The 18,239-nt window shown below is 36.5% G+C and overlaps 1 protein-coding gene and 1 long non-coding RNA gene across 3 annotated transcripts; both read right to left on the minus strand.

The window, feature by feature from the left end:
- Nucleotides 1-8,330: 8,330 nt before the first annotated feature.
- On the minus strand, nt 8,331-9,776 carry LOC131664172 (uncharacterized). Its single transcript, XM_058935061.1, has one exon. It carries the CDS (start codon nt 9,774-9,776, stop codon nt 8,331-8,333), a length of 1,446 nt encoding a protein of 481 aa, XP_058791044.1.
- A 6,799-nt stretch (nt 9,777-16,575) lies between these two features.
- LOC131664162 (uncharacterized) lies at nt 16,576-17,870 on the minus strand. 2 transcript variants are annotated; one of them, XR_009301924.1, is made up of 5 exons: nt 17,734-17,870; nt 17,467-17,546; nt 17,057-17,405; nt 16,854-16,953; nt 16,576-16,776 (listed from the first exon to the last, which is right to left on the minus strand). It is a non-coding gene; the product is annotated as an uncharacterized LOC131664162 (long non-coding RNA). The 2 variants fall into 2 exon arrangements; XR_009301923.1 differs by having other exon boundaries at nt 16,854-17,405.
- Nucleotides 17,871-18,239: the final 369 nt, after the last annotated feature.

The following is an 18,239-nucleotide window of genomic DNA, read 5'->3' on the forward strand; positions in this document are numbered from 1 at the left end:
CATGAAGACACCTGCGCCAATTTAGATGTTAATGAAAAAACGACTGCGTCCACGAGCGAGTATACCCTGGATGATGAAGCGGACGATCATTATTCCATGGGTGACTATAGAAAATAATAATGATGAACTTGATAGCGATGTCTTTGCGGGTAGCAATCAATATGATGAAACGATTGATAGTAGCTGTAGTTCCTAAGTCGAGTCATCATAGTTTCAGATAAACTCGACTATTGCAGTTTTCTTCTGATATCGATGTGCTCTCAATGCGACAGACCAAATTGGTTCTTCACTCGCTGAAACCAATGGTGTCGATATTTTTTACTGTGTACCGTGTGCAGTGGTGCGAGAACTTGTGTAACTGTGACTGTGAGGACGGAGAACTGTGTTGTGTGTGTGAGCATCATCGTGCGAGTGAAACACACCGGCACCACTACCAAACCCAGGCCTCGAGGCGACTTGGCTGAGCCAGAGCGAGCGTTCTACCTGCAACGGCGAACACGAGGTCCTTGCCGATTGTCGCTCCTATCATAGACTTTCTCTCTCTTTCTGCTTAGCTTGCTTTCTCTTTCTTGCCACTGCTGCTGCTCTGCTCCTGCGACTCTATATACTGTACGTTCATTTATTACGTACATAAAACGTACTCATTTACACTACTTTTGTATTCCAATCATTTACGCCTGACTCTTTCCGCTTTCCCCAATTCCCCCTTCCGTTCGATCGTATACATATATTCGCGATTTCAGCTATCTACCTGCGACGTATTCGATACTTTGTATAATTGCGAACGCACATTCCAACGCAAATGTTTTTTGGATAGCAATGTCAATTTTTTTTTAACAAAATACCAATTTTTTTTATATGTATAAATATCAATTTTTTTTTTAATTTAATTGTAAAAAGTAGCATTGGTTTCCTAAAAAAATTTTCTTCAATGTTATTGTATTTGCTATTAAAAAAAAGGAATGTTTTAATTTTTTTCAAATCATGTAACCACATGCTGGCTTGTTATTTACATATATAACTACACGATACTTCGAATGTATCGTATAAATATCAATTTTTTTTTAATTTGATCGGGAAGGAAGAGCGTAAACATCCATAAAGGTCAAAGATTCGAATAATATAAATTTATTTCTTTAAAAAACACAGTCTGCGGGCCTTGTTTTGGAAAAACCGAGTGTAATCTGGCGTCTAGCGCGCGTGTCCTCTTACTTAACAGAAAATTCAGAGGCACAGCGACAAAGGAATGTCGCTTCTAACCTCTGAACTTCTCCGTCGGACAGCTGGAAGATTCCGCTGCTGCCGGGTCTGCTGCTTCGCGATCACTCTACGTCAGAGGCGGCCTTTCCGGCCCGCTCCTCGATCGTAACTGCCGTTCACGGCGTTCTCTCTCTGTGGCACTCACTGTCCCCTGCGTGCCGTTCCGATCTAGTGAGCGAGCGCTCTGTCGCTCATTGGCTGGTTCGATCCGATTTTCTTTCTTCGTATGTATCAGCCGTGTATGTGTGTTTACGTTGCGATTTCAAGTCAATTTTTACTTTTCTTTCATTTATACTTATAAATTAGCTAAAAACTTAAACTTTTACACTTTTCATGCTTTTATTGTTTTTCATTTAATTCTTTTTATTTCTTACGAATCTCAAAATATTTTTTCTCGCACATTTTATTACACACACACACAGATATGCAGATGCGTGCGCACGCAGTGGCGTGACAACTGCGAACACCCGGTAAAATCAAATTTAAATGCGAACTTAAAACAAAACTTTTTCTTTGGGTATGTTACCTACCATACGATTTACGACACTTTTAGCAACATTATGTTTTATAATTTTTAAACCACGTTGTGACTTCTTTTTTCAAAAACATAGAATCCCTTTCAAACTGAGAAGACCTTTTTTGTCCTGCTTCTGCTAATTAAATGATATCTAATTCTTTTTGTGAAAAAAAATGTCTTTTTAAAAATGTTTTTGGATAATAATCTGTTGATGCATTTTATTTTCAGGCATACTAGATACGTTAATATTGGTGCAAGATGCGTAATAAATCTATTATGAAAAATCTAACGCTCCCCAAAAACAATTGGTATGGTGATAACCAAACCCCCACGGGTATGTTATTTCATTATCATTATTTTAACCAATTCTTTTTAACCAACACAATTTATCAATATTTTTAATGTCTATTATATCAGTATTAGAGTGGATCGTTTTTGGGTCATGTTCGACAATCGCTTCGTAATAGCAAAAAAAAGTTAGTATTACGAAAGTTAGATTCATAATTTTAAGATGTTCTGTCCCCACAATTTGAAAATACCCATTATTTGAGCATTTTTCGTCATTTTCACGTTTTTTTTTTATCAAATCTGCTTCCCCAAGTTGCAAAATCAATATTTAAATATTCTTGGCACATTACTTCATCAAATAATAGTATAATGAACCTTTTCCATTCATTTCCGAAACCATGTAAGCCGCAAAAAAATTTTGTCGAACGTTTAAAGTCATTTTTTTTGCTTATTTTGTCCATTTTTGGCTCATTTTCATATTGCTCTCAAAAATCGAATTTTCCAAATATTTCAATTTTGTTGACGGATTTAAATTCCTAAAAGACTCAACTTTGCAAAGAAAAAAATTTCGCGTGGGGGTTTACTGAGTAAAAAAAATACGGCGGGCCCGATTATAACGGGTACTTTTTACGATTTATCAACACATGAAAAATAATGATTTCGAATATTTCAATGAACGTAACACGGAATTTTTTTATTCAGCCGTTTTTATAATGTGAAATTGCAGCATTAGTTCTAGGTCTCAGCATGGTGGCGCCATAGTCTGATGACCGAACGGCTGACTGTTAAGCCTTCGTCGTCGGCAGTGTTGTGATTATTATGGTATATCGAATATCGGTATATAAATTTTATGTGCACATTGTATCGTTATACTTTTGGTATTGAATCACCCTTTGATAAAAACCATTAGTTGGATTTATAAAATACTCAACCTCTCAAAAATATCAAAAATTGGATATAAATGTTGATGCACATTGTATCGTCATACTTTTGCCATAGTAGTATTGATTTACTATTTTGCTAAAAACAGTTGTTTGGATTTTTTAAATATTCAAAGTTCAAAAATATCGAAAACATTGATAACAACCATTTTTATGAGCGAGTAAGTAAATTATTTATTTTGAAACTTTTCGTTTGTTGTTGTTCACATGGCATCCATAGGTTATGTTGGGACACATTTTAATCGAACGAATTTCCGTAATGGATAGTATATTTTGTTAGTCTATTTTAGTAATATAAAAATGAAATCAATAAATCAACGCATTTTTCTCAGTTGAATAATACGTGAATTTTTTTTGTAGCATTACGTAGATCTGGAAATGATAAAGAAGACATAGTTCTGTGTATTAGTGCTACATGATGTGCTGGCAACATATTTTGATTTTCATTGACGCAGTATGGACAAAATTATAGTTTGATTCGTTAAGTTTTATTCATGCATATTTATTCATAATAATTATTTCAGATGTTCATGATTTGAATTGGATATAACTATGCCTGCAACTACGTCAAAATTCACAAGAATAGCATCTACTTGTCCTTTGCTTGGTAGACCGAAAGAATTATGTTCTACACTGTTGCCGACATATAAAGATGTACTACTTTGTTGTAACAATCGACGGTTACTTTTGGGTAAACTATCTAAGGTTAATAAAGAACCAACTTTCACAGATATCTGTCAAGCAGTAGCTGAAGAAGTGATCAAATTATATGAAAATGCTTCGATTCCTAGTGTAACTCTCAATAGAGTTAAGCAGTTAATTGTTAGCATTCATCAAAAGTACAACAACATCAAGAAAGTTTTAGCAAATAAAAGAGAGTCAGACAAAACACGAATTGACAAATTCGGTCAGAGTTTGAACAGACTTTTTGACATTTCTTCATACAAATGTTCAGATTTGACAAATTGCCAATGTCCGGCTGAACAAAAAATACCAGAAAGTGCATGGAATTTCATACTCGATCAAAGAAGTGGACGGAAGCTAAAAATTTCGTCGGCGCTTGATACCAATGATCTTCCAAAATGTGATTCGCAAACTTCAGTCCAGTCAAGTCAATCAAGCCAGTCATCTGATCCGAATAGCTTGAAGATAGTAAACAATGATTCTGAAGGATTTACAATACCAGAAGCGAGTGTGAAAAACAGTAAATGTAAGTTATTTGAAACAGTCATTGTTGGCCAGCAGTTTAACGTAAGCGAAAGAGCTCTTGCAGCTATTTCTTCAGCTACCTTAGTCGACCATGATTTAGTGACAGAACAAGATAATGATTTGGTAGTAGATAGAAATAAGATCAGGCGTAGTAAGAAAAAAGTAAATAAGGAAATTCAAAATTTTCGAGATGAAAATGTTATCCGTGGTTTATATTTTGATGGCCGAAAAGACAATACCATTGTTCAAGTAAAGAAAGGATCAAAGTACCGGAGAATGACCGTTAAGGAAGAACATATATCTGTATTATCGGAACCCGAATCATGTTACCTTGGTCACGTTGTAACAGAATCATCTAGTGCCAATACTATTTGTAATGGAATTTTGGATCTGGTTTCGAAAAAAGGAGGCTCTGAAGAATTAATTTTAGTTGGATGTGATGGCACTGTCGGGAACACCGGGCATAAAGGAAGAGTTATCAGAAATATTGAAACCAAAATTAATAGGCCATTTCAATGGAGTATTTGCCTTTTACATTTCAACGAATTGACTTTTCGTGCTCTCTTTCAGCACATTGATGGAAGAACTGATGGACCAAAATCATTTACTGGTTTAATTGGTAAACAGTTAAATTTGTGTGAAACTTTGCCTGTGGTTAGCTTTGAAAAAATCGAATTCAGTTTGCCTGACATTGACATTGACATTGACGATTTGAGCACGGACCAAAAGTATTTATTGCAAATTGCAAAAGCCATTGGAGCAGGTGAATGCTCGGAAGATTTGAGCTCAAATCAACCAGGTTGTCTAAACCATGCACGCTGTCTAACTTGAGCCAATCGCGTTCTTCGATTATATATTTCAACGCCAAATCCAAGTGCTGAATTAATCAATTTAGTTACTTTCTTATCAAAAGTATATGTACCACAATGGTTTTCTATCAGAAAAAATAAGTCTATTGCAGAAGGATCTCGACATCTCTTTGAAACAATACGCTTAACAAGATATCTCTCTCCAGCACTATTGGATGTTGTAGATAAAGCCATTGCATGAAATTCATTTTTCGCGATGCCTGAAAATATTCTACTTGCTATGATGACTGATGAAAATCTGACTGTTCGCCAAATGGCTTTGAAACGAATTATCGCTGTTAGATTAGAAGCAGACAGTTACACAATGGACAAAAAATATCGTAAGCTTCCAGCAATTAACTTTACTGCTACAAATTACTATGAAATGATAGACTGGTCTACTTCACGTTATACATTACCGCCAGTTTTGATGAAAATTAGCAATGAAGAATTAACTACAAGTTTATCAAGTCAGGAATTTTTCACAAACTAGGAATTTTGCGAATTTCCATGCCATACCGTAGCTGTAGAACGTTTAGTTAAGCTCGTTACAGAAGCTTCTAGCAAAAGTATGTGGAATAGAAAATAGAAACGATTTTATAATAACAACTTTAGAATCGAGGAAAGCATTCCAACGATTTGATACCAAAAATCAATTTGCAATTACAAATAAACTACAAAATCAGATTGAATACAAAAATTAGTTCTACCAATATAGTTCAAAGATTGAAGGATTGTCGAGTCTCTGAAGTATTGTTATATTAGATTGAATAAATTAAAAATATTGAATTATAATAATCAACTATATAGTGTTTCAATTCATACCTAATAACTTTTGTCGCAAAATACAATAAAAGATTTATAATGTCTGAGCATTTGTCGAATTCATTTGGCAAATTTCACTTCAGTAATGAGTTTGAAATACAAGGCTCAAGTATGATCTGAAAGACCGTTGAGATATTCCAGGTTCAATGTAAAACATCTCCTGAATTGTAGTTCAGCTTATTATTATTATTATTTAGCTTTTGGAACTCGAAAGTTCATAGCTTCATCCACCCCAGACCGCCAAACCTCTCTATCTGGGGCATCTTCCATCCAGGTTGCGCTCTCATAGCCTAATTTATTCAAGTCGTCGTTTAGGTTTTTCTCCCACCTATTTCTTGGCCTGCCTAAAGGCCTCGTACTGGTCGGTTGACCTCTCAATACTCTCGCGGCCGTTCTTTCGTCGCCCATTCTAGCTACATGTCCTGCCCATCTTAATTTACGCGCTTCCATTATCCTGTTAATACTAGGTGAGTTATAGAGGGCATGCAGCTCATCATTATGAAGTTTTCTCCATTCCCCAGTTGCTTCGTCCCTTTTAGGCCCATAAATTTTTCTAAGTACTTTGTTCTCAAATACTCTAAACCTATTTTCTTCGCATTTCGTCAGTGCCCATGTTTCGCATCCGTACATAATAATAGGCATTATTATTGTTTTATAGATTCTAATTTTTATGTTACGAGATAGCAATCGTGATTTCAGTAGCTTGTTTGTTGCCCAGTAGCATCCGTTCCCAGCGTGCAGTCGTTTGTCGATTTCCATTTTAATTTTATTATCGCTAGTTATCATAGTTCCCAAGTACTTAAATTCGTCAACTTTTCCAAATTTCATATTTCCTACCGTTAAATCCCTTTCCTCATCACTCCGTCCTGATCTATCAACTACCAAATATTTCGTTTTCGATTCACTAACTTCCAAACCTACCTCTCTCGCCTTTGTAATAAGGATATCTGTATTTCTAGCAATCGTTTCTTTATTATTTTCGAGTAAGTCGAGATCGTCCGCATATCGAAGAATTTGTATTATTCCATTCAGAGTAGCGCCGGTTGGGTTAGCTTGCACCTGTCTAACTACGTATTCTAAAACTAAATTGAAAAGAATGCACGATAGTGCATCCCCCTGTTTCAGGCCATCATGGATAGAGAATTCTTCAGATAAAATTCCTGCCACGCGTATTCTACCCTTTTTGCCACTCAAACAGATTTCGATCAACTTGACTAATTTCTTTGGTATTCCCAAAAATTCGAGGATCCAGTACATTCGCGCGCGTATAATCGAGTCGTATGCCTTTTTGAAATCGACAAATAGCTGGTGTATTGCTTTATTGTATTCCCATTTCTTTTCTAGCAGTTGTCTTATCGTAAACATTTGGTCGCTTGTAGACCGATTTTGGCGGAATCCACACTGGTAATCTCCAATGATTTCTTCAGCATAAGGAGTAAGTCTTGATAAGACGACATTGGAAAGAATCTTATAGCATACAAGAACAATTGAAATTCCCCGATAGTTATTACAGTCTGTTTTATCTCCTTTTTTGTAAACTGGTATAATAATAGATGTATTCCATTGTTCCGGAATGCGTTCTGCTTTCCAGATTGCGCGTATTAATTTACAAATATATTCTATGAGGCAAGGGCCCCCGTTTTTTATTAGCTCGGACGGCAAGTCGTCAATACCCGCGGCTTTATTGTTTTTCAGTTTCTTTATCGCTGATTCTATTTCTCTATCGCTGGGTTCATCTGTTTGGAGATCGCAAGTATGGATTTCGTCAAGGTTACCTTCAACAGGGGTTTCGTGTACGTTCAGTAACTTGTCAAAATAATTTTTTCATAGATTTAGGCTTTCGGCCGCGTCGGCTACTAAATTACCATTTTCGTCCCTCATTATTTCTGTTCGACTTTGATAACCTTTTCTTATAGAATTGATTCCCCGATACATCTCGCGAGAATTATTTTGTTTTCTATGAGCTTCTATGTCTAATATTTTATTCTTTTCCCATTTCCTTTTTTTACGTCTGTAGATTGTATTATTGTATTATTGATCCATCTAGGGTGCTTGTATAAGCTCAGGGACACTTAGAATAATCCATTGTATCCCTATCCCCCTATCTAATCCTCACGAGACTCGAAGAAGCCTACCTCCTTGCTGAAAGCAAGTATGTTCGATAGGCTTGTACCCGCGAAACTCTCTGTCCAGGATACCACATCCCATCCACTTCTGTCTTTTATCCATTAGTGCCGGGCATCTACATAGGAAGTGATTTGGAGTTTCCTCTTCCTCTTGGCACCACATACACAGGTTAGGTGTTCCCTGCGTTTTGTTTGTATAACATCGCAACTCACAGTGACCGGTGAGTAGACCCAGTATATTACTTGCTTGTTGCCTTTTCGTGTTTATAATCTCCTTAGCCCACGTATTAATGTGGTCCCCTAATAATTCTTTGGCCTATCTGTATGCCTCGGTGAGGTTCCAGTTGTGCCATCTTTCCTTTTCCAAGGTTTCATCTATTTTACCGCACCCCTCTCGGTATGGCATTCCTACCTCCCGTGTTGGTGCCGCCTTCATCTCTGCTCCTTGTTTAGCTAGTTTATCCGCTCTTGCATTACCTTTGTAGCCCGAGTGTCCCGGTATCCAAGTAATGTAGAGTTTGTTCCCAGCTGCCAAGTCATTAAGAGTTTTCTTCACTTCTTTTACTAGTGCCGAGTTGCTTATTGGAGTTTCCAAGGCCATAATCGACGCCTGACTGTCGGTGCAGATTCTAATGACTCTGCCTACGACTTTCTCCAGTAGCAACTTACTCGCACAGGTTCCTATAGCAGCCATTTCCGCCTGGAATACCGTATTGTATTCTCTCAGCTTATGGCTCGAGTCTAGGCTCCTTTTAGGCCCGCATATTCCGAAGCCTGTGCCGTTTTCCCCTTTGGACCAATCTGTGAACCAGATGTCTCCGTGTCCAAGTACTTCATTTTTCCTCCATTTCTCTCTTTCTGGTATGATCGTCTTATAACGCCTCCTAAAGAGAATGTGTTTGCTTATCTTATCCTGTATTGCGCTACAAAGCCCTCCAGGTAGCATTTTTTTGATGGTTGTATGACCCATCCCATTTTCTACCCACTCCTTAAGACAAGTCAGTCTGTAAGCTGCTTTAGCGGCACATCCCTTAATTACCAGGTCTAGTCCTGCTTCATCCAGCATCATTCTGACTGCTGCCGTAGGTGTGCTTCTTTTTAGTCTAAAAGTTCCCCTCAGAATAATTGCCTGTATGTGATCCAGCTCCTTCTGTAAGGTGACCTTCTCCGTAGTTTTCCACCATACTATAGCTGCATAGGTCAGCTTTGGTATCAGTATAGCTCTATAGATCCATAGAGTTTTCTGTGGATCCAGTCCCCAACCTGTCCCAATTGCCGACCTACACTGCATAAACATGTTCAGAACCTTCCTGCACTGCATCTGAAGATGCGTCGTCCAGTACAATTTCTTATCCAGGTAAACGCCCAGATATTTAACCCCTTCTGCATACGGTACCTGTCGCCTGTAGAAGGTAATTAGTTCCTTAACCTTACATTTGTATTTCCTTGTGAAGACCACAATCTCTGTTTTGTTAGGATTAACAGCCAGAGAGTTTGCCTCACACCACCTCTGTACTTTTTTCAAGGCCTGCTCTAAGAGATCCGGTAGAACCTCCTCATACTTACCTGATACTAAGATTACGAAGTCATCAGCATATCCTTCTGTGACGACTCCGTCCTCATCCAGTATCTGTATTAACTCATCAACAACCAGTATCCATAGAAGTGGTGATAACACCCCTCCCTGGGGACAACCTTGGTTAATGGTACCCTGTATTATTTTTCCTTTCCATTCACTAAAGACTTCCCTGTCGCTCAGCATTCCCCTGATCTATCTCCGGACAGATACAGGTACGTTCCTTTGCGCCAGTGCTCTGTCAATGGCGTTCCTAGTGGTATTGCTAAAGGCTCCCTCTATGTCTATAAAGGCTCCGATTGCTGTACCATTTGTTAGTATTGCTTTCTCGATGTAGCCAACTACCGTGTGTAAAGCGGTCTCTGTCGACTATCCCGTCGAGTATGCATGCTGTCTCCGATGGAGTGGTCGATGAATCAGTATGTCTTGCCTGATATATAGGTCGACTAATCTCTCCAGTGTTTTCAGCATGAATGAGGTAAGGCTGATAGGCCTAAAACTCTTAACCTCCCAGTAGTCATTTCTTCCCGGCTTGGGTATGAACGCCACTCGTGTTTTTTTCCATCCTTTAGGTGTGTAGCCTGTAGAAATACAACCTCTCATAATGCCCGTCATCATTCCCAGGATAATGTCACATCCTTGCTGTAGTATTTTCGGAAAGATGCCATCTGATCCCGGTGATTTATACGGTTCAAAAGATTTTATTGCCCAGTCTACTTTTTCTGGGGTCACGATCCGAGCCGCTGTCCCCCAGTCTAATCTTACCCGGGGTTCCTGTTGGTTCTCTTGTGTGCCCGCGATTTCATTCTCTTTCCTGACGAAGTCCGGAAAATTTGCCTTCATAAGGAGTTCTAGAGTATCCTCCTCTGTTTCGGTCTAATTGTTAGGCCCATCCTTCAATCATTGAAGACGGGCACCATTTTTCTTGGTCAGAATCCTGGCTAATTTCGCCGTGTCTGTTAAACTTTCTACGTTTGAACAGAAATTCTGCCATGATCCACTCTTTGCTTTGCTAACTTCCGCTTTGAAGTCCTTGAGCGCGTCTTTATAGATGGTCCATCCTTCCGCGCTGTTAGTTTTCTTGGCCCGGTTAAAAGCTTTCCGAGCCTTCTTTCTCGCTGCCTCGACGTGTTGATTCCACCACGGCGGGTTGCTTGTTTGAACTCTTCCCTTAAGTGGGCAGTTTGTCTCATATGACTTCATCAAGGCATTCTGTAACTGTTTAACTGTCCAGTCCAGATCCTTTTTGTTGCCATATTTACCTTTTAAGTGAGCCACTCTCCCTTTCAGCTCCTCTTTAAATTCCTCCCAGTCCGTGTTTTTGGGATTCCTTGTAGGATCCACCTTTGGTCTTAATGCTTCTAACCCAAACGTGATGGTCCTGTGATCTGACATGGATAACTCCTTTTCCACCCTCCATCCAGTCACTCTCTCTCCGATGTTCATTGAAACCATAGTGAGGTCCAGGACCTCCCTTCTAACAGACGTTACATAGGTCGGTTCTTTCCCTCGGTTTATAATGACTATTTGAGTACCTGTAATAAACTCCAGTAGTGATATCAGTGCTTTCCCATGCCGTGTGATGGGCATTGGCGTCACATCCGATAATCAATTCAAGGTTTCTGCATCGGCAGTACTCGATTACCTTCCTCATCGCTATTGTAGGGATGTCTTTCTCGTGAGGTAAGTAGGCCGAGGTTACAACGACTGTCCTCCTCCGCCCCTCTTCGTCCACCAGTTCAACCTTAATGGTTGTACAGTCCCTGGTACTGAGTTCCTGTAACAAAAATCCATTAATACCTTTTACGCAAATGCATGCACGTGCATCTCCATTATTGTTCCCTACAAAAAGTTCTAGCTCTCTTGCTTTCAAGCCTCTAATACTGCCTCGCCGTAGCCAAGGCTCTGGTATTAGTGCTATGTTTGTCTGCAGCTTATCCATACTCCTTGCCAGTACCGCAGAGGCGTTTTTGGAATGCCGTAAATTGATCTGAGTGAAACGTATCCGGGTGAGAGCCATTGTTAATGCTTCATCCGCCGCGTTCCCTCTTGTCCCGACTCTTCAGTCTCGTTGGGTTTGGAGCGGTCAAGTACCTTAAAGGTAGCCTTTCCCACCCCAGCCAAGAGCATGAAGTTTCGGTTCTTGAGGGTGTTCACTGATCGTTCATCCAGGCCCAAGATCAGCACATCATCTGGCATGCTTTTCAGGACCGCCCATTTTTTGGTGTCCACCCCTCCCTTCTGTCTCCGGACCAGCTTCAGGAAATCCGGAGCAGATTCCACCCCTTTGGGTAGCCTCACTATCACTTTAGTGATCTTAACCTCATCTGGGTTTACCACCCGAACTTTTGCGCTCGGTATTCCCAGGTCTATCTTTTCGGCTTCCCTCTCGAGCCAGGCCGCCGATTCTTTGTTCTTGCAAACAAACACCAGCGCTCCTTTCCTCGGGAAGGATTCCTCGAAGCCGGGTACAAAAGCCCCTTCCTCCAAGTCAAGTATCTTCTTGACCACCGCCTTCTCGATCAGCTCACAGGTCCTTTTAGGTATCTCACCCCCCCCCCCCCCAGGTAGTCTGAACATGTCAGGAGCACCCTAGGGTTCAAAGATGCCACCGCCGCATAGCTGCCAGTATCTTTCTTTTTCTTAGCGGTTCTGATGTCTGGCGCCGCCGTTTCTAGGCTAGTCGAGGCCACCCTCTTGCCCGAGTTATATGACAACACCCAGTCATAATCATCGATACCACCGTTTGCTTCTTCTTCGCTGCTTGCTGTGTCTTCGCACCTTTCAATATCGATCGGCTACTTTATATAAACACTATTGTCCATTGTTCTTTATTGATTGTGCATTCTTCATATCTACTTATCGTCAGTTTCTGTCGGGTTTTCTTGCTGTAAAGACGCTAATAAACTTGTTAAAGCATATATTAATTCTTATAAAGTTATTTATAAAATTACCTGTAACATAATTGGCGCTGCGGACAGGATGCTGCGAAGCTATAAAAACTAGATTCTCCTCCGATCTTGTGAGTGAAATTGTTAAAAAAAAAAAAAAAAAAAAAAAAAAAAGTTATAGCTGGTGTCTCAACCCCATAGTCGCAGTCTACTATTTAACAACAAGTTGTCGTCAAGCTTGAAACCCCAAGCCCCAACTAAAAACAGAGATTCATACGAAATCTTCAAAGTAAGTCTTTGGAATTTCCTATCCTTTTATTTCCTAACAAATATATACATATATATATGTATATAGTAGAAGTGTATTGTAGAAGAATAATAGTAGAGCATCATATTTTATATTTGACATAAAAAATGATACTTATTTTCATACGTGGTAAAGTATTGTTACAATATAGTTTGTATGATTTTAATAGGTCATTTCGCTCTTTCCATTTGCCATTAATTGATCTACAAAAAGAAACGTAATGGCCAATACCATTTGGAGTTACTGGTGGTAAGTACCTTATTACTCCACATAGCAAATATGTTTGATGTTTAATCACCAATTTTTCTGGGATATCAGTTAATTGCGACGTTAGATTTTTTGCATCAATTTTGTGCATATTGGAATATGTGGATTCTCTATAGGCATCATCGCTATCTATCCTTAGGTATGGACCTAATGCATACTGATAGTTAGCATGTAGATTTGTGCAATTGTTACACGACACGACCCCATTTTCTAAATAATTATTAATTTCTTGTTCTAAACTAGAAAACTTATCGTTCCAAACAATATGTAGATTGGGTAAGAGGATGGTTAATTCATCAATTTCAATTGTATTATGACAGGAACCACAATGGATAATTTTTTTCATACAACTATATTGTTGCATTAATCTTGTGAACATAGTGGTCACATTGGTGATGCTATTTATAACTCCATTTTCTATTGGAAACAACGAATGAAGCAAATGAGCCCTTGTATAATAAATTGCAGTATTGACACCTGATACTAAATGATGATGAACCATGGTTGCAAAACATAAGTGATTTTTAGCAAGCATTGTATTTTTACTTCTTAAAATAAATTCATGAAAGTCTTTCATGTAGGTGCAAGCACTACTTAGAATTTCTGTTATAGCATCAATGCTACAAGTATTCAAGAAAAATATTTTCTTATTGTGAATTTTTATCGGTTTCAACTTATTCCCATTTTGAATATTGGATCTATCTCTCTTTTTTCCCCCTCTGGAATCTGAAGCCTTATGTCTATTTCTGGGTCAGGAGCAACACAAAAACCTCGATTCTCTTGATTTGCTTTAATTTTAAGCCGAGGTGCAATGTTAATATTACAAAGTTTATTGTCTGTTAAATTTGTGTCATGTGAAGAAAAACTTGAATGTTCTTTGATTTCCATAATGAAGCTTGAATAATTGTGATCATTCAGTACATTTGATGTATTTTCTATTTTTTCGTTTAACACATTATCATCTTTTATTTGAGATTTATCAGTAATATTTGTTTCTTTTTTATTTATTTCTTGAGTTGTTTCACTTTCATCAAATTTTAAATCATCAAAGTCACAAAGTACTAAGCGGTCAGTAGTATCTAAGCAATTTTTATTGTGCCAATTTTCCAATGCTTTGAGATGAGATTCTATGTCATGTTTTCTTTCGAATACTGGTTTTGATTGGTTATTATTTTTTTTCCACTTTTCCAACTCAGCTCTGGCTAATATAATGTCTGCCTCAATAATACTACAATGCCTGATTAAAACTTTATCTACTCTTTCTCTAAAATTTTGTGAAGTATTTTTAAAATCACTAAAAAGTGCTTCAGACCAAGCTGAGGAAGCTACAGTTCTTACATTATTGAAATAAGAATTTAAAATATTCGTCCAACATGGAAATTCCTTACATATTTCAATTAAACTCTTAGCAAATTCTGGCAAATAAAAGTCATTTTCTTGTGTACCTATAAAAGATTGGTCATCATTTTTTACTTGTAACAAAACAAATTTTTCAATTCTTTTTATAAACGCCAAAGTGAGTCTGTCTTCGTTATCTTCTACTTCTTCTAGTTTATTTACAAAATTATCACTGTTTCCTTCGTATATCAAATCATTCTCAGTCAATTCAAAAGTTTTTAATACAGCTTTGATACTGTCCATAGCTTTCATGTAAAGGCTGGTACAATATTTGCTATGTGCTATAGTCAGAGTGTTTTTAAAAAAATTTGTAAAATCTGTCAGCGTTGTAATTGTAGTCAAGAAGCCAATGCATTTTTTAAAAAGTAAAGATACTTTAGATTTGGTATTGTTAAAGCATTGCCATCTTGAAACTGCTCCAATCACATGTGCTATATCTGTTTTCAATTGAGTATTTAAAACAATACTTATAGATTCTCCTGCTGCTATTCTCAATCCCAAATCATTATATGTACTCAAATTGATTGAGTTAAATGCTTGTGTTAAAGCATTCTGCAAAGCTTTGCCCCTGTCTGTTACGACTTCTGATGGAATCTTTGCACCACACTGCAGCCAGCAATGCAGCCAGAAGATATAAAATATAGTATCATTCTTCTCAGACAATACTTGAGCCAGTGGAACTATCAGATTTTCAATGTAAGTACATAAAACTGTTAAAAATATATCGCTGGAATCTCCAGTTGGTCTTTTGATTTTGCAAGTCACAGATCCTGTAGCATCTAAAGAGAGGGGATTATTGATCGTAGTGAGGATATCATTATGTATGTCTATCTGCTCTGGAGAAAAGTACATCACGAAGAATTTATCATAGCCAATCAGTTTTATAAATTTATTGTACTCTATACCACTCTTCAATATTTCTAAAGAATTAAACAATTTTTCTCCAGGTATTATTCCTAAATCTTTAGATCTAGCATTCTGTCTAGCAGTTTGCAATTGTTTTAAACTGTAAAGCTGTGCTGATTCTACATCTCCATGGTTCATTAAAATTTTTGCATGCTGCCTTCTCCATTGTTTTGGGCATTGATTAATTAAATCTTTTTCAACAACTAATCTTGTTTTTTTTTAAGTTTAGATTTCTTTGTGTGGGGCAAGTGTCTATCATCTATTGTGACTACATGAAATTGAATAATCTGAGTGGCAGCTGTTGGCCTATTTTCAAGTGTGACAATTATTGGATTATATGTTTTATTGTATATTTTAGATTGTATATTTTATTTAATGTATTTCAGATAAACTAATCATAAAAAGACTGGGAAAAAATGTGGCTGACTCTGTATATGTAGGCAATTTTGAGTTGCTTTGTTTCAATAGATTTGAAACTTCCTATAGAAAATTTTTCGATTCCCTTGATAATACAAAGATGGCATTGCTATAGGCACTTATTAAAGAAAATTTATTTTTAATTGTATTACAATCAAAGTGAAATTTTATGATTATGAATTGTAAATTGTAATTAAAAAATTATATAAATTTATATATTGAATAAATAAGTTTTGTATTATAATTTTGATTTATGTAAACATTTTTTTAAAACCCCGTCTAAAAGCTGTGACTTGATGTTCTGGTATGGCGACGATCTATCGTTGCATCAGCTGTGCTAGTTCGATCATTATTTGTCTATTAATAAAAATTAATTAATAATAACAATGAAAACTTCTATTTATACATTTTTATTTAATAGAAGTATTGGAATTCTTAAAAATGAAAGACCTAAATGGGATGTTCAATTAGAAATTGACAAAATTGAAGAAACTGACATGTACTCTGAGAGCACAAAAAAAATGTTGAATTATTTCAGAGATCAGAGCGTAGAAGTCCATATTTCATTTATTTACATGTATTGAAAATTAAACCTGACTCTATAGTGTACAACTTACTATTGTGGATGACTGAATATGAAAATTTGAATGGAATAATAGACGTTGAGGATTTTGTTGCAGAAGATTTTGCATTTTACTTAAGACATTTTGTTCTACATGACATTTCGAAATATCATGCTACAGTTATAAAAAACGACTCAGTGCCTATTTATTTTCTTGTTCATGAAGACAACAACATATTTAGAAATCGAATTTTCAAAAATTTTATTAGAGAATGTAATTTATCATAACTTTTTCTACCAAAAAATAGTGTAGCGTACAGGAGTACAATTGGATTATTCACCAAAAAACTGGAAATAGAGCTTAATTATCATGATTCATGTGATGATTATTATTTGGATACCTTGCGAAGATGTTGGACTACCAGTTTTATAAATGTCCTACAAAACGATATTTTACTTATTGAAAAATTTAAGGAATCTTATGGAATAATTTTATAGGTAAATATATTAATTACCTTCTAATTAGTTCATCTTTATAATACAAGTCTTTTTTCCTTTACAGTATATGAAGATCTCTTCTCTGCTCGAGGATCGGATACACAATTTGCATTCCATCTGTAAGATGTTGAAAAACCAGAAAAATAAACAAATATATAATAAATAAAGATTAGCGATATTTTTTCTCTTGGTTTTTTTCCAACAATTTGTGCAATTTTACTTTGAACTTAAGCTGTCACTCTGTAATTCAACAATTCTTATTCCTTTATCAGGATAAACTTCACCAGGAATTATAGTCAAATTATCTCCATTTAACATTTGCAGTAAATTCATAGTTTTCGTTCTGATTGGTACATCTTCTTCATTAGTATAATTAATAATCTCCTCGATTTTATTTATGTCTTGTACTGATAGCTTTCTTCCAAAAGTGCTCCATTCAAATTTCAACACATCACTGAGTATGTCACTTCCTCGTTGACTAATCACAGGTAACAGTTTTTGCAATACAGTATTCAATAAATGAGCAGCTCTGTGATGCAAAAAATCTAACTTCGCAATTAACTGATATCCTAGAAAAATTGGTGATTAAAAATCAAACATATTTGCTATGTGGAGTAATAAGGTACTTACCACCAGTAACTCCAAATGGTATTGGCCATTACGTTTCTTTTTGTAGATCAATTAATGGCAAATGGAAAGAGCGAAATGACCTATTAAAATCATACAAACTATATTGTAACAATACTTTACCACGTATGAAAATAAGTATCATTTTTTATGTCAAATATAAAATATGATGCTCTACTATTATTCTTCTACAATACACTTCTACTATATATATATAATCATGTAAGATGGAATACAATAAAATAAAATTATCAAACTCGTATACATTACCTAAAATTTTTTAAATTCATTGCTGTTGTGATTTGATTCTACTTTTGAGAAATATATTAAATTTTGTTTAATAGGTGGTTATTTTATGATGCAAAAGGCATTGCACATTTTGGAGCAGTGTCACTGACTGATCTTCCATCTTGCTACTGATCAATACATTGACGCATGCGCAGATTGCGTTTTTTGAATTAAATCAAACGTTAACTATGTGGATTACAATTTTTTAATAGAAATGGATGCAATTTTTAAATTATTTACCGTAGGGCAAATTAATTTGGGAAGCGAGCAATTTTTTGCGGTCTCAAGATTGTTCAATCAAATTAGCGTAAGATTTTTGCACTTTGATAATTTATTCCAATTCAATGCAAATTGGGCAAATTATTCGGAAAACGTAGATCAACCGAGCAAAATCAGCTCAATCGGAAAATATTTTTTTTTTTTAATTTGGAGCATTTTCTGAGCTCACCTGGGGGGGGGGGGTACCTTTATTAACCAAAGAAGTTTTC

The sequence above is a fragment of the Phymastichus coffea genome, unplaced genomic scaffold, assembly GCF_024137745.1.
Source record: "Phymastichus coffea isolate CEN01 unplaced genomic scaffold, Cenicafe_Pcof_1.1 PCOF00042, whole genome shotgun sequence".
Lineage (NCBI taxonomy): Eukaryota > Metazoa > Arthropoda > Insecta > Hymenoptera > Eulophidae > Phymastichus > Phymastichus coffea.

Coding starts and splice junctions, on each gene's coding strand:
- LOC131664172 (XM_058935061.1), bottom strand. CDS start 9,776: ATGCTGAGCGACAGGGAAGTCTTTAGTGAATGGAAAGGAAAAATAATA.